At 41.9% G+C, this 27,212-nt stretch overlaps 1 protein-coding gene and 1 long non-coding RNA gene across 3 annotated transcripts; one reads left to right on the top strand and one right to left on the bottom strand.

Moving 5' to 3' along the window:
- Positions 1-5,241: 5,241 nt before the first annotated feature.
- On the bottom strand, positions 5,242-26,686 carry GPR19 (G protein-coupled receptor 19). The gene is made up of 2 exons (XM_058558732.1): positions 26,462-26,686; positions 5,242-6,569 (listed from the first exon to the last, which is right to left on the bottom strand). The coding sequence occupies exon 2, from the start codon at positions 6,551-6,553 to the stop codon at positions 5,300-5,302; it is 1,254 nt and encodes a 417-aa protein (XP_058414715.1). The 5' UTR covers positions 6,554-6,569; positions 26,462-26,686; the 3' UTR covers positions 5,242-5,299.
- On the top strand, positions 17,843-21,779 carry LOC131416302 (uncharacterized). Of its 2 annotated transcripts, none has more exons than XR_009222574.1 (3): positions 17,843-18,107; positions 18,233-18,486; positions 21,585-21,779. It is a non-coding gene; the product is annotated as an uncharacterized LOC131416302 (long non-coding RNA). The 2 variants fall into 2 exon arrangements; XR_009222575.1 differs by lacking the exon at positions 21,585-21,779 and adding an exon at positions 20,223-21,144.
- Positions 26,687-27,212: the final 526 nt, after the last annotated feature.

Below are 27,212 nucleotides of genomic sequence, written 5' to 3'. Positions count from 1 at the left end.
AAATTAATAAAATAACAATAGATAAGCTTTATCGAGGGCTTCCCATGTGTTCTTGAATGCACTGAATGATTTACATGGATTTGGGCTCATTTTATTACTGCAACAATCCTATAAGGGAGGGTGCTGGTTAGTCTTACGGTTCCATTTAGCTAGGCTATAGTACCCAGTTATTTAATCAAACACTAATGTTGGTGTTGCTGTGAAGGTATTTTGGTGGTTAACATTACAATCAGTTAACATTACAACCATTAGATGTGCTTAACATCTGCAATCAGTTGACTTTAAGGAGATTACCCTTGATAACATGGGTGGGCCTTATCCAATCAGGTAAAGGCCTGTAAGAGTAAAAATGAGGTTTCCCAGAGAAGAAAAAAATTCTGCCTCAAGGCTGCAACATCAAATCCTGTCTGTTGGCCTGCCCTACAGATTTCAAACTTGCTAGTCCCCTCACTCGAGCCAATTCCTTACAATATTATCATCTATCTATGTTCTATTGGTTCTGTTTCTCTAGAGAGCCTTAATAAGGTGGACACTGTTATGTTCCCCATTTTAAAAATGGAGAAGCTGGGGTTTGAGACTAATTTGCTGGGTTAATAGGTGGTAAACAGAACCTGAACTTCAACACAGACATTGACTCCACAGCCCCTGAAAGCAACCATCATATTATTTGTAACTAAGGAACACTTTGCTGGCTAGATTTATCACTGGAGTTTTGTGCCTAATTTTTACTAATTTGTAAAAGGTCATGAAAGAACAGTGCATTTGTCTGGAGTACCAGACAGCCCAGAAGTTTAAATGAATCTAGACTGACGAACAGAGTGTAAAGCCATTCTTCTCAGCTACTGTGCTGCCCATCCTCTCTACCACACACTTCTTCAGGTCTGCTGTGTTGCTGTCCAGGTATCTGGGCCATGGTCTTCCCCAGCACATTCAGGGGCTTACCAGCAGAATATGGTCTTCTTACAGAGACTGTTCTTTGGAAGACACAGCAGGGAAGCAGACTAGAAAGGATTCATTCAAAATTCTCTTAAAGGAGGTTTAATCTCCTACATCTAGCTGTTGTGGGCAAACTGCTGGAGCTGCTTTCTGGACTGTCTGCCTGCTGAAAACCAGATTATGTTCTCTAGCTTCCAGACCTTCAGCACAATCGTGAAACCAGATACACATGCACCGTCACTGCAGAGCCCAGCTCTTGCCGGGGGTCACTTTCCTCCAGAACTAAAATCACACATTCTTCAAATTATAGGTGAACCCTAATTGTATAGCTCTAGGGATAATGAAGACTTTTCAAAGCAATACTTTTAAAGAGGCTTCTTCTGAGAGAGAATACAGAGTTTTTGAACAGAAGTGTTCAGTTGAGCAAAAAGTTCAGAATGGCCCAGATCGCAGGGGCTCAAAAAATCAAAGAGAGTCTGAGGGAAATGAGACAGGTCTAAAATAAATTTAACTGCCTCCTTCCCAGGAGCATAGGAACATTTGCTTTTAGGGAAAGTCTAGATTACATTGCTATGAAAAGGTCCATGAATTCTCAGATTCAAATGATAAAAGGAGCAGAAAAGAGAGAGAGAGAGGCCCTGGTAAGTGTGGCTGCACTACCGCCAGTTGGTGGTCTGACGGGGTTTTTTGAAAATGATACCATTCGTAAAATGGGTTTAAAATAATATTTTGACTAGTGATTTCAAGTCTGTAAAGGGTATTAATTATTTTGGAATTTCCGCCAGTGTTTAGAGGCTTCATGTTTTGAACACACTGATTGATTAGTTAATCTACAGCTGCTTCTGGGTGCTCAGCGATTTCCTCTGTCTTGTTGCTATGAGACGAGGACTTCTCTGGAACCGCCAGTGTGACGGGCATCGTGAAGAGGTGGTCGGCTCGGCCTGCTAGCCACAGTGCCATCAAGCGGTCATTCTGCAAAACAGTTAGACAAAGAAGGTTTGTGTCGCCACCGTTCTCTAATTACAGCGCTCTAAGGTTGTCTCTGTTCCAGATGAATTAGCAGGTTAAGCGAACAGTGGGGAATTGTTCACTCTCTTCATATTCTTCTGCACACAGTGAGGATTTTTTCCCTCCAATAAATGAATCATGGCACGGCAAGCAGGATGGCGAAGTTAAAAGAATGATGGACTGGTTGGCAGAGGTATTTTAGTTTACCCCTACTTAACCTCTCTTGGTCTTAATTTCCTCTTCTAAACAATGAGGGGCTTGGGCCACATCTCCCAACGTCCCTTCTACTGTAAACGTCTCTAATTCTTTGCTTCTTTTACGTGTGGTTCTCACAGAGGAGTCTAACCTCGAAGCTGATCCTGGTCGAGCAGCTCTAACAGATCTTGGTGATATTGCTTCCAAGTGAGTTTGAGCAAGTGGCAGCAAGGCTGGAGGGAGGGTGGGGTGAAGGGAAGGACTGTGCCCACCAGGAGAGGCAAAAGCACCAACCTTATCTGGCAAAGGACTCTGCTCCCCACATGCTTGGTGGAGGCCCCCCCTGCCGAGTAAAGTTGTCCTTCCTGAGCTAGAACTCTGGCCCAGGGAATCAGCTCCAGGCGTCTTGGGTAATCCTGACGGAAGGTCCACAGGGAAGCCATCTGAGCAGGATGTGCTGACTGACTTTCAGCAGCAGGCTGGTTGCACTAATGCTTTCACTGGAGATCAGAAGAAAGGGAGAAATTGAATTTCACCTCAAAGGATGCATCCCTGTCCCTTCCTCTGACAGTCTATGGGAACATGGAGCCAGGGAAGAGAAATGCCTCTACTCTGAACCCTGTCCTCCATTGTCACCTTTCTTCAACTCCTGTTTGGAGGCTCCATGAATCCAGACTCATGGTGCACCTCATCGTGTACCTGGTGAGGAGACTGGAGTAATTTTCTTATTCTCTCCAATAGCCTGCCTCCCTGTGACTTAACTCTGGTTCTTGATGGGTAAATGTGAGTTATGGTGAATGTTGTTCTTATATTATGCAAATATCCATGAATCTGTGCTTTATATCCAGTTTCCTCCAATTTCAGGATCAAGTGAGACAACAGCAATCCTGAATATTAAACTAAACTCAACAAAAATACAGTGAATTATCAACATGCTGAGAGAATATAGCTGAATGAGACTGCAGGGCTCTCTCAATTGTGATTTGATTAACACTTTTAATTTGTTGTGATTTGAGGGATTTTTTAAAAAACTACTTTCCATAACAAGAGTTTGGATGAGATTGTCTCACTGAATTTCCAGCTACTGGGGTAAACTCACAGAACACTAAAGGCAGAATGGAACTTAGTAATCATCTAGTGTCTTTGAATTTAAACTGAGACTTAAAAAAATATATATAAATAAAATGGAAATGAATTAAATTTAACTTTAAAAAATATTTCACTTAAAAGGGCAAAAAATAAAACCACCGCAGAAGTCTTTTCTATTTTTTTTAACAAGTCTGAACCATAAAATTCAAGGGCCCAGTGAGATAAACATCTGGCTCATTTTGTCCTTTTAGAGTGCCATTTGCTGATGTGATGAGTAAGAATATGAGGAAGAGAAAGAAGGATGAAAAATATGAGATATTCTTGTTATGTTTTGAATTTGTTGATTGAAAGAAGTACCTCCACTTAAAAACATCAGCTCTGTAGGTGTTTTGTAGATGGGAATGTCTTATTGTTGTTGCTCCTTGCCCCAAATATCAAACCCAGTCTTGCTTTGTTTTCCTGGGTCTGCGATGTGGGAATGTACAGGCTTCTTTCTATATCTCAGACATTCAGCACCACAAGTCCAAGGATTTATCCACAGCTGAGGAAAAGTGAGGGCCAGCTCATTAAATTTCATCTCAACTCCTTTTAAGAATGGCTGGATTCTCTTAGACATTAGACTTCCACCCAAGCAGCAGCCAGGTGGCCTGGATGGCTTTGGTCACTCACGTGTTCTCTAGAGAGACATCTGGAATGTCAAGGAAAGAGCAACAGACTTGCTGTCAGGGGACCTGAGTGTGAACACTAGCTCTGTCACACTCCAACTTGGGCACGTCACATAAGTTTGAGTTCCAGTTTCCTCAGCTATAAAACAGAGATGATAATATGTACATCACAGAATTCTTGAGAGGATAAAACGAGATAATGCAGGTAAAATTGCTGAACCACTGGGATTATTATTTGCAGCTCTTATTAACAAGGATGTGAAAATGCACACCAGTCTTATCTGTAAGCCCTTTATGTTTAAATAAGAACATTTGAAAAATGTGCTGGTCCTAGACTTGAAATAATGGAGACCTGGCAACCAGAGAAGAAAACTGGAGTCATCACAGGCAAAGAAGAGTGTGAGCTTGGCAAGGGTATCATGATGTATCCTGGAGAGAGATGAGGGGCAGGAGGCACTGGTTGGAGAGATGGCCTCATGTCTGAGTCTCTACGAGAAAGACGAAGGTGCTCCTCGCCCTTACTATCCTAGTGCAGAGGGGTAGGGCCGGGTAGCCAAAGGTCTCTGCCTGAACGGCAGAGCACAGAGAAATGCCATCTGCCATCTCTCCCTTTGGCATTTTCTGGCCTTGCCTAGCAAAAACACCTGCTCATTTGCTTAAGTTTAACTCAAAGAAGGGAAGTAAACATCTTAGGCACCGCCTAGACGGGACACAGATGTAAGAAAAACATTACGTTGACTTCAAATTTTTCAAGGCATCATCAGCTGCTTAGGTTAAGAGAAAATGAAAACGAGAGAGAGAAAGAAATTAGGCAACTCTATAGCTTTCTTTCCCTAAGAATCCTGATTAAAATTCAATCACGGAAGACTGCCTAGCAAATTCCAGTATATGGAATACTTTCCATAGCAGATCTGGACAGTGGTTACTTGGAAAAAGGTAATGTAAAAACACATACAATATTAACACTTCCTAAATATGCTTAGTAGGAGAAATACACGTCTCTGAAATGTGTGACACAGGGATTTCATTTGGAATAGAAGCCCATAGTTATAAAATTTCAGTAAGAAGGAGAAAAAGGAAACAGAATAAACTAGGCTGAGTCATTAATCAAAGACTGTGTGTACGGTTTATGCTTTTTGGACCGAATGGTAAATAAACAGTAGGAAAGCATTCTCTTTTTTATGCATGTAACTAATATAGTAAAAAAGGACTGTTGACTGAGGCTCAAGGTGAGTGCTCCCCTAAAACAAAAAGCAACTAAAATAAAACTCGAATCAATAAGTGAATGCATTTTAACAAACTAAAACGCTTCCCTCAAACAGTTGATTGAAAAAATATATCAATACTGTTTTTATAAAGCTTTTTAATCTCTGGCGCATAACAATAACTGAAAGAATTCTGAGACATTAGACAAAAGTATTTGGTGGATTTGAATTAATGGGCCAAGCAAGCTTTTTCTCCTTGCTTTCTCTGTCAAATGAGTCATAGATTGAGTCTTTGGTTATAGTTTTGGCCATGGCAGGGATTTCTGAAATGCCAACGTGGTTTTTTTTGGCCATCCTTGAACTGGTTGTGATAGTATAGGCATTGCTTCGGTAACATTTCATCGAGGACATGCAAAAAGTCTCTTTCATTCCTCTTCTAAAATTGGCATTATAAATTGAATACAGAGTAGGTTTGGAGGCTGAAGAACTAAAGGATATCCATGTGATAGCTGTGAACACAAGGGAACTTTTCTTATAGTCTCTTTCATGGGGGTGCCACAGCTGAGCTACATGAAATGGCAGCCAGGAGAGCAAAAACAATAGGTTTAAAATGAGGAACATCTTGATAGTTTTCACTTTCGTCCTTGGGACAATGTTCATTGTCCTCCTCACTGTTCGGCCATCAGTGCCTATTCTCCAAATATACTTGATGACTTTCTGGTAAAATAAGATTATGAGGACAGATGGAATCACAAAGCTCACCAAGAAATGGATGACAGAGTAGGCAGTTCCTTGCCAAGAGGAAGGGAGGAAATAGTTACAATGGTTGTCCCAGTTGGAGCCGTAGAAAAAGAACACAGGGGTCACAAAGGCTGCATCAAAGATCCACGATGCTGCAATCATTTTCTTGGCCTTTTCTCTGGATACCTTGAAGCTCAGAGGATAGACGATGGTGTAGAACCGGTCTATGCAGATGGAGAGCAGAACATAGATCTGGACGCCTGGGGTGAGATACTGAAAATATCGCACAACCTTGCACATTGCACTGCCGAGCATCCACCGTCCAGTGGCGAACTGAAGCAGGACGAAAGGCGTGCTGGCAACGCTGATGAGAAGATCAGCACACGCCATGGAGACCACAAAGTAGTTGGTGGTGGACTGAGTCCTCCTACTCCTGTGGATGACCAAACACACCAGGGAATTGCCAAAGATAGAAAACAACCACAGGGCCCCAAAGAAAATGCTGGCTGTGGCCACCTCCCCGGGTTTCCGTCCATATTGCTGGTCTGTTCTGTTGCTCCTCCAACCGTGCTTCTCGTAGAATTCCATCAGGTCATGGCTTGGCAGAGCTGTAGCTGTTTCAGTGCAGCTGTGGTTTTGGAGGGGCACCAGAAGCGTAGGAATAACCAAAGGCAGCTTGCTGTTATCCATTCTGTGAGCAAAAACCATATTCATTTTTTTTCTCTTATTTCTGGATAAGAAAAGAAGAATGAGGCCTCCTGTTAAAATGGTGTTATACAGATTGACTCCTAAGGCTAACAATCTTATTTGACACTTAGATTGGTTGTCATTTGTCAATGAGTAGGACTTGTACATTGGCAGGAAAACATGTCTACTATCCAGTAAAAGCTCTGGCCCCATTTCTCTTTCATTTTAGGAGTTGTTTTAGCTGAGCCCAGCTCAAGCTCTCTCTGGCCTCCTCCTCTCTTGACCCTTGGTCAAATGTGGGAGAACTCATACCAAGCCCCACTCCTAAACATATCCTTGTTCCCTTCACTCACTGGGGATCACGGAGGGTTCAGGAGCTCAAATCTGGCTCATGGTAAGGATGTAACCCTCAACTGAAGAGCTGTTGGAATTTTGGGCAATTATCTGAGAAGTTCCTGAATGTCGTAACACTCAAGTAATGAGGCTGCAAGAGACGAAAACGGGCAGATGGAAACATACAGATGGCAGCTATGGAAATAGCTAACAGGAATCTGTGAATACAGACTGGCTGGCTACTGGGAAGGGCCCTGTTCTTACTTACTGCAGAATTTCCACGGCAGAAGCATTATGGAAGCACATGGAGCACCATAACACTTCTGCATGACCCAGAAGTAGCTCCTAATTTAATGACATCTGAAAATAGCTTGCTTTTTCCAAAAGATGATGTGGTTCATTTGCTAATAGCTTGCCACCTATCAGTGACATATTTTGATGCTATCCTGTTGTTATTTTTTCATAAAATGACATACTAACTGGAGAACATACAAGATGTCCTCTAAAGAATGTAACTGGGTTACTAGAAACCTTATGGCATTCAGATGATTAAAAACAACCAATTAGAACTGTTACTCAGCAACTTTTTAAATGCTTATGATCTTTAGATATAAAAGAATATTATAAAGTTTAGCATTTATTTTATCTTTTTTTTGGTACCGAATGTGATTTAAAAAAGTTATATTTTTTAATAGGTAAAAAGACTGTATAATTGTGGGCCATTCAATTAAAATTGAAGTGACTTTGGTCGCAGTTAGATGACTAAGGTTTAATTTGGTCTGAATCTATGAAACAGAAAAAGAAAGCATAGCAGTTGAATCCATAACAACCAGAGCAATTCCTTCTGGCCTGTGGCACAGGGGCAGGGCGTTCCAGCAACAGGCTCTTGCGGGGCCAAGTGTCCCTGTGGGTGGGCTCCTGTGACCACACCTCATAAAGAAACGTTTCTGAAGTTTTAGAGGTGGTATTAAAGAACAGGTCTTTTTCTTTTTTGGTGAGGAAGATCAGCCCTGAGCTAACATCTGTCGCCAATCCTCCTCTTTTTGCCGAGGAAGACTGGCCCTGGGCTAACATCTGTGCCCATCTTCCTCTACTTTATAAAGTTTTTTCTTTTTTTTTTAAAGACCAGTTCTTAATGAAAGACCAGTTCTTAATGAAAGAACAGTTCTTAACAACCCATTTTTCCTCGAAGGATTTTCGCATTAATTTGTGGTAGGGAGAGGAGTGTTAAAATACACTGTCCTCACCAAGAAACCACAGTCAATAAAAGTTCAGAGCTCAGGGCAACGTGCTGAATGCCAGTTCCATGTTACCTTCAGGCTTTTTCGTTCGTGAGGCAGCCCTACTTAATTTCTCAAAGAGAAATGCAAGATAATTAGACATTTTGACTATGAAAAGACCTTTAAGCCTGACTGGCCGGTTGACAGTCAATCGTAAGAACAGCAACCACACTTTCCAAATAAAAAAATCAGGATACAGTCTGAAAACAGAACCTAAGATCTAAAATTAGCACTGTCCTAGAAAAATCTGGAACGCATGACCCTTGTACTTACTAAATTGAAATAGTATTCTCACCTTCATATGTGTAAAACCTACAAAATGCCAAAAAGATTTTTTTTAAAGATTTAAAGTTTAAAAATAAAACAGACGAGCAATTTTCCCAGACAGAAAGAGCTGTTCTAAACTTTTTAGGGATGCCTGTGACCTAAATAAAACAGAAGTTGGTGGCACGCACATTTTTTTGTATTCAATATACACACCTTAACACCTGTGAACTTCCTTCTGTTTCTCTCTTCCTCTCATAGCAAAACTCTGCAGATGAAATTCCTGCTCAACTCTACAAGGAAAGCGCTTCGAGGCCTTCTTCCATCATTTCCTCCAGCTACTTTACTTCCACCAGTGAGTGTGTCTGCCGATTTCTCCAGCCCCACCACTGAAAGCAGAGGATCCCGATGCTCAGACATGGGACAAGGGAGCCCAAGGAGTTCCTGAGTCTACGTCTCCCCTGATGATGGCATGACTTTTCTGACTCGACCTAAAATTGCTGCAGCTCTGTTTATTCATTCAATAAACCAAGACACTGTACTAAGAAAATAAAGATAAGTAAGGCCCAGAAACTGGTAAATGTAAACATAAGCTGTCTGCCATATTATAACTAAATTCCATAATTATTATAAATAACTGCTAAAAACAGACAAGGAGCTAACAGAGAAAAACAGGGACCCAGTTTTGCTTGGGATAGGAGGAAGAAAAAGTCTTCAAAAAGGGGGTGAGGTTTCAGCTGGGGCTTGGAGGATGACTAGGTCTTCTTCAGGAGACAAGGGAATAAAGAAAAAACATTTCAAGGGAGAGAGATAGCATGTGGAATGAATTTGGAGGTCATCTTTCTGGGTCCATCTTTTTGGGGCCCTTTTCCCCTGAGAGACATAGTTTCCTGCAGACCACACCTCCCAGATATATAGTTTCTAAATGCCCTACAATCAAACTGACCTAAATTTTTCCCATGGTTACGCGAGGCTATATTTTTCCCATTCATGGGCTGAACTGTGGTCAGACAGTGGATACAAATACTAGCATATCCAGAATGGTTGTGGTATCCTTGTTCATACAGCACTCTGTTAGTCCTTTCCTGCAGCATTTTCCAAGTTTCTTTTGCTTTAGAGGAATGGTTCTCTAGCTTAGCAACACATCGGACCCTCCCAAGAGCTTAAAAAAATACTGATGCCTGGGTCCTTCTCCCGGGCATTCTAATTTAATTGGTCTAAAGTGCAGCTTGGGCTGGGGAATCAAAGTTCCCCAGATAATCCCAATGTGCAGCCAAGATTAAGAATCACCAGTTTAGAATTACTTCCATGTTTCTGTCTTCCCCAACTAAACTGTGGGCTCCTGGGAGGAGGGTGTTATTCTTTTTCCACTGAAGTTCTTTACATTAATAATTGCTTATTAAATATTTACTGAATTGAATCCATAAGGACAGAACTGAAATACATGACTCCTACTCTAGGTGGCTCTGCTAGGAGAATTAAATGCAGAGCTAGAAAACCATTGTGTATTCTCAGGGAGTGTAACACTGGTGGCCATGGAGACGGGAACACAGACTCCTGATGAGAGCAGGTGAAATTCAAGTCACCTAGGTCAACTGCTACGTGAAACAGAACTCTCATTTAAGGGAGAGTGAAGGGAGTTTAGTGTCCTCACACAGGCTCCAGCACCCCTCCCAGAAAAAATAGTCTGCCATATTATAACTAAATTCTAGGGTCCCAAAGTAAGATTTCAGAAAGGTCTCCCCTGATCCATTAATTTGGAAAGAAATACATCTTCAAGGGAGAGTTTCTGAAATTAGTAATTTAGTGTTTCTGCTTAATTAGTAATTATGTTTGGGTCGCCCATATGCAGTAACTTTAGCAGCAACAGGAAAAGACATCTTCACCTCTTTCCTGCTCCATCTCTCTCTTTCCAACCAGCTCTGAGACTGTCATGTGATACTCCACTGGGTTGAGTATTGAAGGCCTTTATTAAAATATATCTCTATCAAGATATTATCTAAGAGAAGAATCATTCATCTGTTGGGCCCTAAGAGATGTGTTTTAATACACAGGTGAGGACAATGGTGGATGGGCTGACATGGTCTAGAACTAAGGGCTGGGTAGACCTCTGTAATGATGGGATCCTGGGCAGCCAGGGAGGGAAATATGTCTTATCACTTTGTATTGTAATTTTTATTTTGAATGTTTGTCTCCCCCATTAGGTTGAGTTCCTTGAGGACAGGGACTGTGTCTTTATCTCTGCATCCCTGGGGCATAAAGATATTAAGAAAGGTTTATTGAATAAATAAATGGATAGATGCGTCAATAAAAATGATCCAATATTTGAAAATAAAGCAAAAGAGAGTATAGCAAATCTTTTTAATGTCATGCTAGGACATTGTTAAATGGGCTTCCCCAAGGATTATTTCATTCTCTGGGAGAATGTATCTGTGCTTGATTTTGTTCTTTACTATATGACTAGAGCCCAGACACTGTGAAGTTACACGTTAACGTGCAGATTTCTGTCTAGCAGAAAAAATAACCCTAAAGGTTATGGACTTATTGCCCTGTAGGACATTAACCAGTTTTGTGTCTACCTAGCAATCTTATGCTGACATTCTTTTTTTTTATAATTTTATTTCATTTATTTTTTCCCCCAAAGCCCCAGTAGATAGTTGTATGTCATAGCTGCACATCCTTCTAGTTGCTGTATGTGGGACGCGGCCTCAGCATGGCCGGAGAAGCGGTGCGTTGGTGCGCACCCGGGATCCGAACCCGGGCCGCCAGCAGCGGAGCACACGCACTTAACCGCTAAGCCACGGGGCCGGCCCGCTGACATTCTTTTTAGAAAAACAAAACCGAAAACAAACCCCACACCCATTTCTTCAAAAGCTCTTGGAACCAGCCTTATTATTTCATTGGCACTTTTGGTAATAAGTTAATAAATCCTTGACATACTTGACATTCTGTATTTGTACGAGAGTCATAATTTTAACTTTTTGAAAATCATACTTTGACGGATGGGTGAATGTATGAATAGATTGGAAACTAACGAGAGGACCACAAAGAGGAACAGAGGGGCGCAGATGACAAACTTGGTTTACTTCACAGTTCTACCGGGGGCTATTCCTGGCTATGCGCAGCAACTGCTGGGTAGGTTTCTTCTATACTCAAAAAACCCTAACAAATGATTTTTCCCCCTTCTGAAATCATAAAGATTCACAGACATTCTCATAATGTAGCAAGACCATTTTTATTTCTGAGATTTGTTCAAAAACTTAATGTCAAACTAGAATTTTTATAATGTTGAATTTTTACATAATTTGGTTGGGAAAAACAACAGGAACATTTTCCGTAGAATGGGAAGTATCTGCTGGACCTAAATAGATACATAAGGCTGTTTATTAACGAGCAGTAAGATTACTTACAATGATGACAGTAGTTATATCATTAATCCTTCCAAGAGTTGATACTGATTTTGTGCTTACTACGTATCAGGTACTTCATATAGCCCTTTGAGGTAGGTAATATTATTAGCCCGGTTTTACAAATGAAAAAAACTGAAGTTCTTCCCCAAGGTCATACAGCTGGAAAGTGGTCACCACAGGATTGCCTCACTCCAATCAAAGCCCATGCTCTTAACCACCACTGGGCTTCGTGCCCAGGGAGGCCATAAAGAGCTGGATCTGAATTCAGAGGGTCAAACTGGCTGCACATGGACAGGTTTTTCTTGACTTCTCAATCAAACACAGGAATATAAAGTTATTCCCCCACAGCCTCTTGCCTACCCACAGATACATCTGTTCAATATGCTAGCTCAGAATAAGTGACACAGTGAACATTTGGGGGAAAAAATCACTCCCACCGTATACTGCATGGAAGCTTAGCATCAAAAGTGCAGTAGACATGTTGGTCTGGAAATACAGCCTTTCTTCAAAATAAAGAATAGAAGAGAACTGGAAATTCATTATGATGGATAATTAACTGTTGCCTTTTAAACATTAAAGAATTAATTTCATTAAAGAATGAAAGTAGAGCTCCAGACTTCAATTTGAATTGAAGTGAGGAAACAGTTTGATCAATGGTATTACCCCAAGCAGGAAATTGTCTCTTTTAAATTTTAATTGTTATAATTTAGAACATACCATGGTGGTAGATTTCTCTTAAACCTTTCATTGTTACGTAGGCTTGATTTGCCTACATATGAAAATAAGAAATGCCTGGACCAGTGGTGGGCTGGGCTGGCTTGCATGGGCTCTGCAGAGCCAGTTGTGCACATTTCTTCCCAACTCCAAGTTCAATGACATGAGGTTGGTATCATGAATCGGCCATCGTAGGAATATTCACACCATGGAAACTGCCAAACACCACAAATCAGGTTTTTCCCCACAAAGCCAGTTGTTAAACATTTACCAGCCCACCACTTCCAGTAGGGCAGGGTTTACAGGGCAACCTATCCCGAAGTCCTGAACTTACACACATCCGTGAATTTACAAATGGCTAAGGAGGCCACATTGGCTCTTCGGAAACTTCTTCAGTGGCTAGCTTGCTTTCTGGCCCTGAGCGATGGCTCTGCTGTGGACCCTGAGCTAAGTGTTTTATAGAACCACATAAGGCCCAGGTAGCCACCAGCATGCCTATAGTGGGGGAACAGGAAAACCAGAGCGGGTGAGACATGTTCTTATAATGTGCCACCAGATAGGGTCGCCAGATGAAATATAGGACTCCCAGTTAAATGTGAATTACAGATAAATAATAAAGACTTTTTTAGCACAAGTATGTCCCATGCAATATCCCATACAATATTGAACTGGTGTTCTGTATTTTTAGCTAAATCTGACAAACCTACATCCAGAACATAATCTTCTGCTGAAAACCATCTAGTTTTCATGTCACGATATAGGAATAGCGCATAGTGGCTATGTATGTAGGCTGTGGAGTCAGATAGCTAAAGTGTGAATTCTACCTCTGTCACTCACTAACTAGCTGTGTGACCCAGGACAAGTCATCTAAACCTCTTCTGCTCCAGTTTTCTTATCCAAAATGAGGATTATAGTCCCTATTTCACTTGATTATTATGAGGATTAAATGAGATAATATATGCACAGGAGTTAAATGAGTTAATACAAGTCAATCTGCCTGGTACAAGGAAAACACTCAATATGTCTTATCCTTGTGTAGTTCTATAAAACATCTAGCTCAGTGTCTGCACATGGCATGTGCTTAAAAAGTCACCACTCTGCAATAAACAAAAAATTAAAAAAAAGAAAAAAAGAAAAAAAAGTCACCACTCTTGGGGCCGGCCCAGTGGTGTAGTGGTTAAGTTCTCGTACTCTGCTCCAGCAGCCTGGGGTTCACGGGTTTGGATCCTGGGCAGGGACATATGCATCGCTTATCAAGCCACGCTGTGGCAGATGTCCACATACAAAGTAGAAGAAGATGGGCACGGATGTTAGCCCAGGGCCAATCTTCCTCAGCAAAAAGAGGAGGATTGGCAACAGATGTTAGCTCAGGGCTAATGTTCCTCACAAAAAAACCCCCAAAACACACACACAAAATATTAGCACTCTTACTTCTGTCAGCCCGTGAAAGTCTTATAAGCCATATGACAAGCAAATTTTAGTAACCACATCACACATCACACACTCTGGCGATAATACAACATGAGTCATATAATTTAGCTTTGTTAAGGGTGATTGGCTTTTGCGAAGGGGCCTGGGCACCCAAGCATCATTCACAACACTGTTTTTAGGGGAAAACCACTGAGGTCCAAACAAATGAACACAACCTGTCTCCAAGTTAGGGATGATTTTTTAGTGACGTATCAGCCAGAGATGGATACTTTTTTCTATACCCTAAACCAAAATAGGTAATATAACTGAATTGAATATGTCTTTCTCAAAAGTATGTAGAATCTATTCGGCTTAAATTATTTCCATTAGATAATTTTGAATAATTGCAAAAGAACCTCCTAATTTTAGTGAAAACAGTTGCCCCTCCACCATCTGAGACTCCTAGTATCACAGGCTTATAAGCCTGGAATTTTCTCCCTAATCCCCTCTTCCCTTTCCTCCTGTTATATCATATATATAAATATTCCTCCATAATATTTCCAGCTCTGTGCCTTTCAACCTGTTTCCCAACTGGGATCAAGCAGTTTCCTGAGATCAGACTGGGCACACCTTCTTTTTCTTTGGATATTGGTTATTCTTTCAAGGGCACCATGATTTTCTGAACAGAGAGGAGTTTTCAAAATAGCCTCTTCTAACTTCTCAAGATAGCCCATAACAGCCAGTGAACATTTCTGGGTCAGAAACTCTAAATATCTATATTTAAGGAACTATTACTCTTCTATCACCTTTACCTTTCTTTGTCCTTCATATGAATTCTAAAATATCAGAAATAAACAGAGTCAACATCCTTGGCATGATTTCTGGAAACCAGGAAGGCTTCCATCCCTCCAACTTCTCTCGCCATTACAGCATCATTCTTTTAAAGTCAAGGTCCCTATTCAAATGTAAATGCTTCTTAAAGGGTAAATATTTTTACATATGATCAGTAGAGTAGTGATCTCTGAGACTCCTTCTATCTCTGAGGTCTATGATCTTAGTGCAAGTGAAAACAGAAGAGATGCCAAAAACAAAAGCCATGAGGTCAGTCAGTATCAGAGAGAATGAATGTGGGGGGCCATTATGGGAAGGGGTGGGGGAAGGGGGAAGGGCTGAAGGTGAGGGAGATCAACTTCCCCTACTGGACAGTTCTGTGCAGGGATGGCTAGCATCGGAACAACCCTACCCAAAGGAATATACCAGAAAGGAGCCCGAGCTTTACCCTACATGCAGGTTTATGCTGACCAGGAGCTGCAGTCCTCCCAAAATTCTTTGCAAATCATGTTGCAGGAGGAAATGCCAGGTGCCACAACGTTGGCACCTCTTTGGGGGTATGTACAAAGGACACCGTCCAATATCTCTCACCCAACTGCACTTAGTAGAGTTCTATGCAGAAGGGATGCAGAGCCAGGTTTAACAATAGTGAACCTCCCTGTCTCTTTGCTGTTCACACAAAATCTGTCAAGTCAGATAAAATGGAAAAGAAAAAGAGAAATAAACACCAAGAAACTTCACCCTAAGAAATGACTATTTTGTTACGATGGTATACGCAAAATAGTCTTTAATAACACATTTACCCAATATTTTTTATCACTTAGTATGAGCCAGGATTGTGCTAATTGCTGGGGATACAGAATTTAGCTAAACAGACAAGGTCCCTGCTTTAATGGAGCTCAAGTGGGGGAAACAAATAACAGCTAAACAAATACATAAATAATAAAGAAATGGTTAGTGCTATGGAGAAAAATAAAGCAGAATGAGGGACCAAGAATGGATGGGAAAGGGAATAGCAGATGGTTGGATGGTTACCCAATGGCCATTCCCAACTCCTCCCTTGCCTTCCTCTCTCAAGACGCTAAAAAGACAAGATAATCACTTCCCGCCCTCCCTTGCAGCTAGGGGTGGTCACAGCAACATCACCTACTTCTGGCCACTGAGACAGGGGGAAGTCTCCTGGCAGGGTGCTGGGAGGCTCTTGGGAAAATATTTCTTTCTTGATAAAAGGAAAGAGGCATGTGGGGAGTGTTCTCTCTTAGGGGCCTGGGTGCCGCTCACTTCTGCATTTGTAAACCATCGTGTGAAGATGTCAGGGCACTGGGTGGTATCTTATGAGGTCAAGGGAAGTGCTGAGACTCACAAAGATGCCAGCCGGTGCCCTGACAAGGTGGTGCTGCTGGGCACCCACCTCCAGACTTCTTATTAAACAGGCAGTAAGTTCCTTTAGGCTTAAGCCACTTTGAGTTTTCTGTTACTTGCCTCTAAAAGCCTCCTAACGGATACAGGGTCTCATTTCAGAGGGAGCCGTCAGAGAAGGGTTCTCTGAAGAACTGACACTACAGCTGAAACCCCAATGGCAGGAAGCCAGCCACACGGAAATTAGAATAGAATTCCAGGCAGAAGGAACAATGAGTGCAAAGACCCAGGGGCAGGAAGGCGCTTGTTATGTGGCTGGAATATATGAATGTGGAAGAAAATGGTTCCTGATCTAATCAGAAAGGTAGGCAGGGGTCAGATCACCTATCGCACTGTAGGGCATGGATGCTATTCTTACTGCAGTGAAATCCACTGAAGGTTTTAAGCAAAGGAATGATATGAGTATGACCTGACTTATGTTTTAAAAATACAACTTTAGTTGCTGTGTAGGTGGCTGAGAGTAGAAGTGGGGAGACTAGTTAAGAGGCTATTACAGTCATGTAAGCGACGATGGTAGCCAAGACCAGGGTGGTAGCAGTGTAGGTGGAGAAAGTAGATGATATTGAAAATATTCTGGAGACAGAGCCAGCAGATTTGCTGATGTGCGATGGGGTTAGGGGAGAGGGCCGACTCCTAAGTCTGAGGGTCTGAGATGGGGGGAGAAAAAGTTTGGGGAGCTGGAAATCAATAATTCTATTTGGCAGGAGTTAAATTCCTATTAGATATCCAAGTAGAGATATCCAGGTGGCAGTTGAATATATAAGTTTGGAGAAATGTCTATTCAGGTTCTTTGTTCATTTTCATTAATTCGTTCATCATTCCGTAAATATATATTAAGATCATACTACGTAACAGAGTGTACTGTGCTAAGAACTGGACATACAATGGCAAACAAAACTGTGTCCCTACCTTATGAAGATCATCGTCTAATTAGTTCTAGTGGGGTGGAGAGAAGAGTAATAAATAAGCACAAATAAAGACAGTAAGTCCTATGACAGAAAGGAGCAGGCTGTTCTAAGAGAGCATGGTAGGAGGGCTGGGTGGTCAGGGAAGCAATGGAAGGAGTGTAAGCAGAGACAGAGAAGAACGGGGTCATCTATGATAGACTCTCTAGGCTCCTGCCGCAGACAAATGACATGACAAGGAACCTGGTCACCAAGCTGCCTTGGATCCCCAGTCACCTTCCACGTTGTGAACAATGTTCCTTGAGGTTCCTTGAGGCCTGGCATTAGGACTGTTCTTGTGATGGGCTGCTCTCCTTGAGGCCAAATCTTTGCAGGCAAAATGAACTATCACATGGGGGCAGGGAAGAGAAAAAAAGGGGTAGGTGGGGCCTAGAGGGACAAAGCGCCTCTGGAAACCCCCTTCCACTCTTGTGCTAGGATTGGTTCCCCTATTTTCCCATCCTACTCCACACCATGTCCCCCCTGGGTCCTTTAAGCTGGGAGGAAAGAATACCTTCATTTCCGCTTGGAGGAGGAAGGAAGCAGGGGAAAGGGAGGTCTGACGCACGCCCCTGCAGGTCGCTGCTCCACGGAGTCAGCGGTTGCCCCCGAGGCGCCACTGGAAGACTCCCCCGCCTCCCACAGAGGCAGGATGCGGCGCTGAGATGTTGATGGGGGTTGGGCTCCTTGGGGGGATTTGTCTTCCTATCCTATCCTGAGAATGAACCCCAACCCTGAGTGCTGCCTTGTCTTAGAGGAGAGTTGTATCACTGGGCCTGAGACAAACCTGTTCCCTTGGCTTTTGTTTTCTGGAAGCCGCGTTCCCTGAGAGAATTTCCATAGAGAGGAGGAGGGAGAAATGAGAACCCCTGAACCAGGAATGTGGCTCTGCCCCCTGGAGCCACGCCAAAGGTAGGACTGCCTGGGCACAAGAGATCTTTCTGAGATGATGAAACTGTTCCGAAATTGGATTATGGTAAGTGTTGTACAACTCTATAAATTTAACAAAAATCTTTGAATTGTATATTTAAAATGAGTGAATTTTATGGTATGTAAATAACACCTCAAAAAAGCTGTTTCTTGGTTTTGTTTTTTTAAAAGGTAGGCCTGGGACCCTTGCCTCACTTCCTCACTGTGCTCCAGGTAAGTGACAGGTGGTAATGGAGGAGTGCAGCTGGGAGGCAGATCCAAGGCATAGAGTTCCCTCCCTGGGAAAAGAATCCACCACCCCAGAGGTGTTCCCAAAGCAGCATATCCACCAGCCTTCAAGGACCCGCACCAGCTCGGACCACAACTACATCTCAGCTATCATCAGAGGCATCCAAGGCTAGAAGGACCACCCCATATATTTTGTTGTAAGTAAGAACCCCAAGACCTAGGAAGAGGAAGAAAGTCCCAGTAATGTTTGTCACCGACTTTCCTACTAGCCTGGTAGGATGGAGCCTTGCCATTATTTAAAGAAAATAAGGTGTGTAGTAGGCAGAATGGCCCTCCAAAGATGTTCGCCCCCTAACATCTGGAACCTGTGAATATGTTATGTTAATAGCAAAAGAGACTCTGCATATATAATTAAGGTTATGGAATTTAAAATGGGAATATTATTCTGGATTATCCAGGTGGGCCCAATCTAATGAGTCCTTAAAACAGAAAACTTTTGGGGCCAGCCCGATGGCGTAGTGGTTAAGTTCGCGTGTCCTGCTTCGGCAGCCCTGGGTTCACGGGTTCAAATCCTGGGCACAGACCGATGCACCGGTTATCAAGCCATGCTGTGGCGTCCTCCCACATAAAGTCGAGGAAGATGGGCACAGATGTTAGCCCAGGGCCAATCTTCTTCAGCAACAAGAGGAGGATTGGCAACAGATGTTAGCTCAGGACTAATCTTCCTCACCAAAAAAAACAAAAAACAAAAAACAAAAAAACAAAACCCAAAAAACAGAGAACTTTCTGTGGCTGGTAGCAGAGAGATGCAGCAGCAGCAGAAGTCAGAGAGAGATTCCAAGAAAGAAAAGGAATTGACAAGCTGTTGCTGGCTCTGAGATGCAGGAACCACATGCAAGAATCAGGGAGAGGCCTCTAGGAGTTACGGGTGGCCCCCATCTGACAGCCTTCAAGGAAATGTGACCTTAGTCCTACAACCACAAGGCACTGGATTCGAAGGGGAATCATCCCTGGAGCCTCTAAAAAGGAACACAGTCCTGCCAACACCTTGATTTCGGCCTTGTGAGACTCTAAGCAGAGAAACCAGCCAGGCCCACCCAGACTTCTGACCTGCAAAGCTAGGACATAACAAATGGCTGTTATCTTAAGCCGCTAAATTTCTGTTAATTTGTTACAGCAAAAATAGAAGCTAATTCAATATAGCATTTCTTATATAATTGAGTGTAGAGACTGAAATTTATACCAGCCTAAATTTATAAAATATATAAATTTTAAATTTATAAAAATTTATAAAAATATAAAAATTTATAAAAATATAAATTTATAAAAATATAAAATTTATACCAGACTAAAATTTATATTGTCACTTTCCATTACCCAACCAGCATTTAGAATACTAGAAACTCTGAAAAGCTTAAAGAGTGTAGTGCTTTCTACTTCCCCTTAAACATTGGACTGGGGGCTAATAAACCTGAGTTCTAATTCTGATCATAAGCATTGAACAGCAAGTCAAGAGAACCAAGTCTTATTTATTTTTATTTTTATTTTTGGGTGAGGAAGATTTGCCATGAGCTAACATCTGTGCCAATCTTCCTCTATTTTGTATGTGGGTCGCCGCCACAACATGTCTTGACAAGTGGTGTAGGTTCACGCCCGGGATCCTAACCCATGAACCCGGGCCACTGAAGCAGAGTGCTGGACTTAATCACTACGCCATGGGGCCAGCCCCCCAAGTCTTATTTTTAGCAGCAGTGTAAGGACCTTAAGTAAATCAATCTTGAATCTCCGTTTCCAGGTCTACAATATGAATGAGTTGGTCTAGCTGATTTCTAAGGTCGTTTTAGCTCTATGAACTAAAACTGACAGGTATACCTTATTACCTGGAATGAGCAGCACACATTCATTTAACTTACAACCCACCACTTTCCCCTAGCAGAGAGCTCATCCGGAGAGTGCACTTTGATTGGAGGAGAGGGAAGTTATTTAGGGCTGCTGGGCCCAGAGCCGCGAGCCTCTGACACCCCAGGTCAGCAGTGTGGGTCTCCAAAGGAGAGATGAACTTTACCTAGGGGCCAGCCAAGCCCTCCTCAACAATTATCCTGGACGTGCCAACAATCTCTTACTGAGGATTCCTTACAAGAAGTGGTCTGATCAAAGAAGTCCTGCCACTTGTGTTTGCTCTCCATTCTACCTACTATCAAAGCTCTCCGAGGGGAGGAACACTTACTAGAACCCCTCACTGTCCTCTACCGATTTTCCACACCTCTCTTCCCAGGGCAGGGTCTTCTGGATTCTGAAGAAAACAATTGGGTCAAGGAATTTGCCCCTCACCAGACTCAATTTAATTCAGTACAACAAACATTTGTTGAGTACCTGCTGTGTGCTCATTGAGTTACAGTAGAGGCAAACAGTTGTTTGGAGGTAAATGATCAGTTTCATTTCCAACCTCTGATTTCAGTGTCAATGTCTCTAGTAGTGTGATTTAAATAGGAAAGAGGTGGGAAGGCAAAGACCAGTTTCACTGCACTCAGAGCAAAGAGCTGTACAGTAGATGTGACTTACAGCTATTTGAAAAGGACTGGTGAAGAACTGAGTATAAGCACTGAACAGGGAGTCACTAAGAACTCTGTTTTACAGAAGCATTTACAGTCCGTCTCACATCAAATTCACATCAAAATTCTGGGTAAATTTTGATCTGTACCACTATCTTCAGTCAGGGTTTTCCAAGAAAACCATCTTCAAGTTCATAGAGCAGAAGTTAGATTTGAATTTGCATTAATGTGTATTTTTCATGGACAATTTATGCAATTATATGTAATCAGATGTCATTGAAAATATGGTTGGACTGGGCAGGCACGGTGGCGTAGTGGTTAAGTTTGTGACCTCCGCTTCGATAGCCTTGGGTTCACAGGTTCGGATCCCAGGTGCAGACCTAGGCACCACTCATCAAGTCATGCTGTGGCAGCATCCCATATAAAGTAGAGGAAGATGGGCATGGATGTTAGCCCAGGGCCAGTCTTCCTCAGCAAAAAAGAGGGGGATTGGCAACAGATGCTAGCTCAGAGCTAATCTGCCTCACCAAAAAAAAGAAAAAAAAAAAAAAAGAAAATATGGTTGAACATGTATTTGTATGTTTCATGTGGCTAATATATAGTTTAGTGCCACATATTTTTAGACATTTTATAAGTTAAAATGCTACTGCTATCGTTTCTCAGTGCTTCTCATTTTAATCCTTTCTGCACATCAGCAATTGTTGACCTAAATCACCTAGCAATTTTCAACCTTTCTTTTTCAGAGACAGACATGACAAATGTGCTCATTCATGTGACACACTCCCATGGATGTCCAGAATTATGTGCCACTCTAGGAGCTCCACCTATAACTCCAACACTTAATCTTCAACCTAAGAAATCACGTTGAAAAGAAAATAATTATATAGATACCCTTAAATTTGTTCTAATTAATTTTTAAAAATAAATCACTGGCAAACTTTGGTACTTTATTTATTAGCAAGCAATTATTGGCAACTGTTTGGGACATATTTTGACACTGTGATTGATAAGCACTGTCCTGCTCTATCATAAGTGTACACCTGAAACCTGAATGCTTGAAGGCTAAGGGTGCCTGACATAGAGGATCACAGAAAAGGTAATGTGAGAGAGAAACACTGGACAATGGTGGGATACTATAAGCCTATTATAAAAGTCTACGAATGAGCACTTTTCTGGAAGCAACTAATCTCCTACCTATGATCTATAAAGCCATAGACATTCCAGGAAGGTTTCAGAGCTTTCCCCCAAATGTGAAGGTGTATTTCCTTCTTTAGATGCAGAAGAAAATAACTATATGTACATTTTAAATATGAAGAGGTTGTATAATGTAGTGGTTGAGAGCATAGGCTCTTGGAGCAGTGGTTCAGAGGTAATTTTGCCTCCCAGGGGATATTTGACAATGACTGGAGACATTCTTGGTTGTCAGACTTGGGGAGGAGGGTGTTACTGATACATGGTAGGTAGAGGCCAGGGATGCTGCTAAAACATTCTACAAGAAAGAAGACAGCCCCCCACAACGGAGCAGTATCTGGTCCAAAATACCAATCGTGCTGAGGTTGAGAAACTCTAAAGCCAACCCGCCTGGGTTTCGAATCACATGTTACCTGTGTAGCCGCTGGCAAGTTACTTAACGTCTTGCGCTTATTGAGTGTCTTTACCAGTAAAATTGGGATAATAGTAGTACCCACCTTATTGATTTGTTGTGAGAGTAAAATAAATGATACAAGAAAGGAGCTAAGAACAATGACTAGAACACAGCAAGCGCTCCATGAATGTTTGCTTTCATTATCGTTATATTCCTTGAAAAAGACTGAGAAGAAATACACCAGAATTTTAATAGTGGTTGTTTCTAGGTGACAAGATCATGATTGATTTTTATTTTTGTTATACTTTTACACGTCTCTATATTTTCTAGAACTGTATTTGTATTTTTTAAGACACCATACATTTATTTATTTACCGCATTTACTTATTTTTGACATGGATCTTTTTTTTTTAGAACTATATTTGTATTAATCTAATATCCAAAGATATATATATTTTAAAGAACATAGAGGAAAGAACTTCACTTTTGATAGAGTGGAAGGAGCACAGAATTAGAAAGACCTGATTTTAGAGCCGGCCCTGTGGCTTAGCTTAGGTTAAGTGTGCGCGCTCCGCTACTGGCGCCCGGGTTCGGATCCGGGCGCGCGCACGGGTGCGCGCACTGACGCACCGCTTCTCTGGCCATGCTGAGGCCGAGTCCCACATACAGCAACCACAAGGATGTGCAGCTATGACATACAACTATCTACTGGGGTTTTGGGGGAAAAAAAAATAAAATTATTAAAAAAAAAAAAAAAGAAAGAAAGAAAGACCTGGTTTCAGATCCTGGCTCTACTTGCTGTGTGTGACTTCATCTTGCAGAGTTTACTAGCAGCGGGCAAGTTACCGTATCTGAAAGGCAGGATCCGGGCATCACTTTGTCCTATCCTTCAGCCATGCTCATTGTCCCTCTTCTTTCCTCTCTCATTCCTAGCCTCCAAGTTGAAAGTGTACTTGGCAAGGCCTCTCCCCAAGGAGAAGCCTCTCCACTTTCTCTTTGTGTTCTATCTTTTCCTATTCAGCTGGTTGAGTAGGTTGCCCACATTTAGATTTGAGAGGGAGGGGTAGGAAGCCCAGCTAGGCTTCCAGATCCAAGTCTCTTGTGTGCACTAGCCCTGTCCCTCCGAGAAGTCCTGAGTGAGTGCAGCGGGCACACAGCACCTGCCCAGCTGCTCCATGCTTCCTGCGTGGCTGTTTCTTTTGCACAGCTCACTCAGCAGGCAACACTGGAGGATGAGTGGATAGGATTCAAGGACCCACACTCTATCCACAAACCCTACTCTTCCTCTCCTTAATACTTAATTAGATGGAAAAAATAATAGAATAGGTTATATTTGTGTAAACTATCAGGAAAGGTGACTATTCTAAGCCTCGTTAGCCTGCTAACCTGAATTCAAATCCTAAGCAAGCTTTCAAGATTCCCTGAGACAATCTTTTGCACCCAGGTCCTAACTGCCATGGTTGGGGAAAGGCAGTCTAGCGGCAACTCATGCTGACACTGAAGATCCCAGCGTTCCCCAGGGAGGAGTCCTGTGGTCCTGTGAGCTCTTGGTGCAGTGTTCTGGGGACTGGGAGCCACGATTGAGTAGGAGAGGACTGCGTGGGGCAGGAATCGACCTTTCAAGACATTCACTCTCAACCCAATGAGAGCTGCTTCAGTGTTGGGAGATGGTGTCAGTCAGAGGAGTATGAGACTGTTTAGGGGTGCCTCCATCTCCATATAAACAAAAATATCAGGAGAACTTCATTCTGAATATAAGTAAAATGTCAGGGGGATTGGTAATCCCCAGGAAAGACTTTATGGATATTTCTTGAACTCCAGTTTGCTACTGCTCCAGGGTCATGGACTAGCATATATAAATTTCAGGCATAATTTTAACTGTTGCCAAGTTCTTTCTTACTACATATTTACCTCCTCACCATCCTCCCTCTAAACACATGCAAAGCAAAACAGGCATGGGCCCCCAAATTGGCTCCATCAGAATGCCGTCAGAGTCTTGAGTCTTCCCACTCTTCATTTGCAAATGCATATTGAGAGCTTACCATAAAACAGGCCTGGTGCTAAGTAAGATCTGGAAATTCAAAGATGGAAGGATACAGTCCCTTCTCTCAATAAGCTCACATCAGATAACTATAATACTGTAAGAGTGTTACTCAGGGATCAAAGGCTTATTCAAAAGGACTAAAGTTTAATATTGTAGGGAACACAATTACTCTTCAAATTATTTTTCAATGAAACTCTGAAGGGAAACACCTCATTAATGAAGAATTTTACAAGTTTTAGAGTCCTATCCTTTTTCTTTCTCTTTGTGTTTTAGACCTAGTAACGTCTCTTAATTTTCCCACAGCATATAAGAATGAGATCAGTCATCTTTTATTGTCAAGGGCCAGAAGGGAAACTACACAGACCAAAGAGGAAATCCTTATATATCAGAAATATCCAGAAGTTAAAAACAGCAAAATTCCTCTTTTTCCCTTAAAAACCTAAAATAATTTGCAAAGAGAGAGATCTATTTCCTTATTTTAAAGTATGACAATATTATTTGAAAACAATAAATCTAATTGGTTTGAGTTATAGTTTGTGTTCATAATTTTTATTAGTTTTTAATCTATTTATTTTATTTTGAAAACCAGGTAAGTGCTTTTAAAGACAATATGCTTGGGCTGGTCTTGTTACTAGGTTCTGAGGATGAGAGAATGTTTCTAGGTTCGATTAAAAAATAAATCAACCATGATGCAATTCTAGATTTTTTTTTTCCTTTAGACATCATCTAATCACCATAGTAACACAGTGTTTTACTACCAGATATGTAGACAGCACAAGGAGAAGAGAAGAACAGGCAATTACTTACTGGGTTATTTGGGGGTACAGAACGTGACCACTGGGATTATTGGGATAATTATTGGGATAATTCTATAATTGGGATTATTGGAGAATTACTGGGATAATTCAAGATTAAATATAGATTTCACTGGGGACCTGTTTTAGCCAGGCAAGCTGAGTCAATCTTCTAGTAGCGTCAGCTGAACAAAACTTGTAGCCAAATCAACTGTTGACATCATTTGAAATAACATGAGCAGGGAAGCAGCGTAGTTCAGTGCTTAAGACCATGGGCTCTGGAGGCAAGCTTCTTGGATCCAAATCCTGTTTCTACTCTTTGCTGGCTGTGTGATCTTGGGAAAGTTTCCTAACTTCTCTGTGCTTTAGTTTCTTTATCTCTAAAACGTGGGTGGTAATAATACCTGCCTCCGAGGGTTAATATAAGGATTAAATGACTGATTATTTGGGCTTAGAATGATGCCTTGCACACGGCAAGAACTTTATAACTATTTGTTAGATAAAGACCAAATAAAATTTAAATTTGCCAGCTCCCCTCTTTGTGCTTGGTAGAAATTGTCAAAGATACCAAGATTTGAGTGCATGGCAGATTATTTTAGCCTGTAACTTTGGAAGATCCCTTTGAGAACTTCCTGGGGGCCTTCTTAGGAGTTATTCTATAAGATTTGGAATTCGTTGCCAGTCTACTGTCTTAAACCAGAGCTAGAAACAGTCACAAGCAGCCCGGGTATCAGAAACATCAGAAGGAAGACAATTGCACAGCACAAAGAAAGAGCACACCTGCCCACTCACCCTCCCTAAGCTACTGTCAATAACCTCCAGGAACATGGGCACAGAATAAGCAGCTGAAGAGGGAGGAAACAGAATTTCATTGCAGTGACAATAAAATCTAGTTGGTTTCAGTACTATTTTTTTCCTCTTTAAAGAAAAAAATATGCTTTTCATCAATGAGTCCTTTGTTTCATTAATTATCACAATACACAATTTCCATCTAATTTTTCTTCAACAGGCACTTATGCTGGTGAATTATTCATTTTACAGAACTACCTAGGCATTTTTTCTGGACCTGTAACAAATCTAAAGCCCCTAACCAGCATCTAAGCCAGGAGAAAATCTCCAAATTGCCTGGAAAAAAGAAGATATTATGTCCTCTGAGCCGAATTTCAGCCACGATACCTTGGGATCTGTAGTACATACCTTCATCTGGACTTGATTTCAGAGATGGTCTCCTTGGGTCTTCTTGGTCAGGAATAGCCCTTGCACAGGAGTTTGGAGAATGCCATAAACCACCAGAGAAGCTTGGGAACACGTTCATATCTGTCCTCTGCCTTCCCCTTGGCTCATAGCCTGCTTCCTGGTAGGAAGACAAGATGACGCTGCGCAGGGTTGACTGTTAAACCATCTTTCCGCCCCCAGCCCCACTCTCTTGGTGCCCCTCCCTTCTCCTTTCCAAGGCTCTGGAATGTGTCACATGGGGAATGGATCATGTGGCTCAAGGGGAGAATGTGGCCATCTTCTCTCTCCCTTCCCCCACTTTTCCTTTCAGGAGCAAAGCAGCAGAAATCTCCGACCTGATTGGCTCTGACCAAAAATCTCCATATGAAAAGGAAAAGATTCAACCACCCAAACTTCCAGCATTCTCCTTCTCCACTTTTTTTTTTGTTTTATTTTTCATCTGAACGTTTTATCCTGAGCATTCAGAATTGCTTAGTAGGAAGGGAAATGATGCTTTCTCCCCAGCCCCTCTCTTTCTTTCTTATTATCAGTACCCTAACATGGCAAGGTGTTCCTAACCTCTCTCTGGAGCCCTCTTGGCACATCTGAGACAATAGAGTGTTCAGCACCACGGACAGCATTACACCCCCTTCAGTGCTCATTAAAGCCATTTGTCTATTTCACTCTCAGGTAAATAAAAATATTTTAAAAATATTTCCTTGAGGTCTTGTAT

The sequence above is a fragment of the Diceros bicornis genome, chromosome 17 (genome assembly GCF_020826845.1).
Source record: "Diceros bicornis minor isolate mBicDic1 chromosome 17, mDicBic1.mat.cur, whole genome shotgun sequence".
Lineage (NCBI taxonomy): Eukaryota > Metazoa > Chordata > Mammalia > Perissodactyla > Rhinocerotidae > Diceros > Diceros bicornis.
The sequence above is the reverse complement of the archived record's forward strand: the minus strand, read 5'-3'. Positions and strand labels throughout refer to the sequence as shown.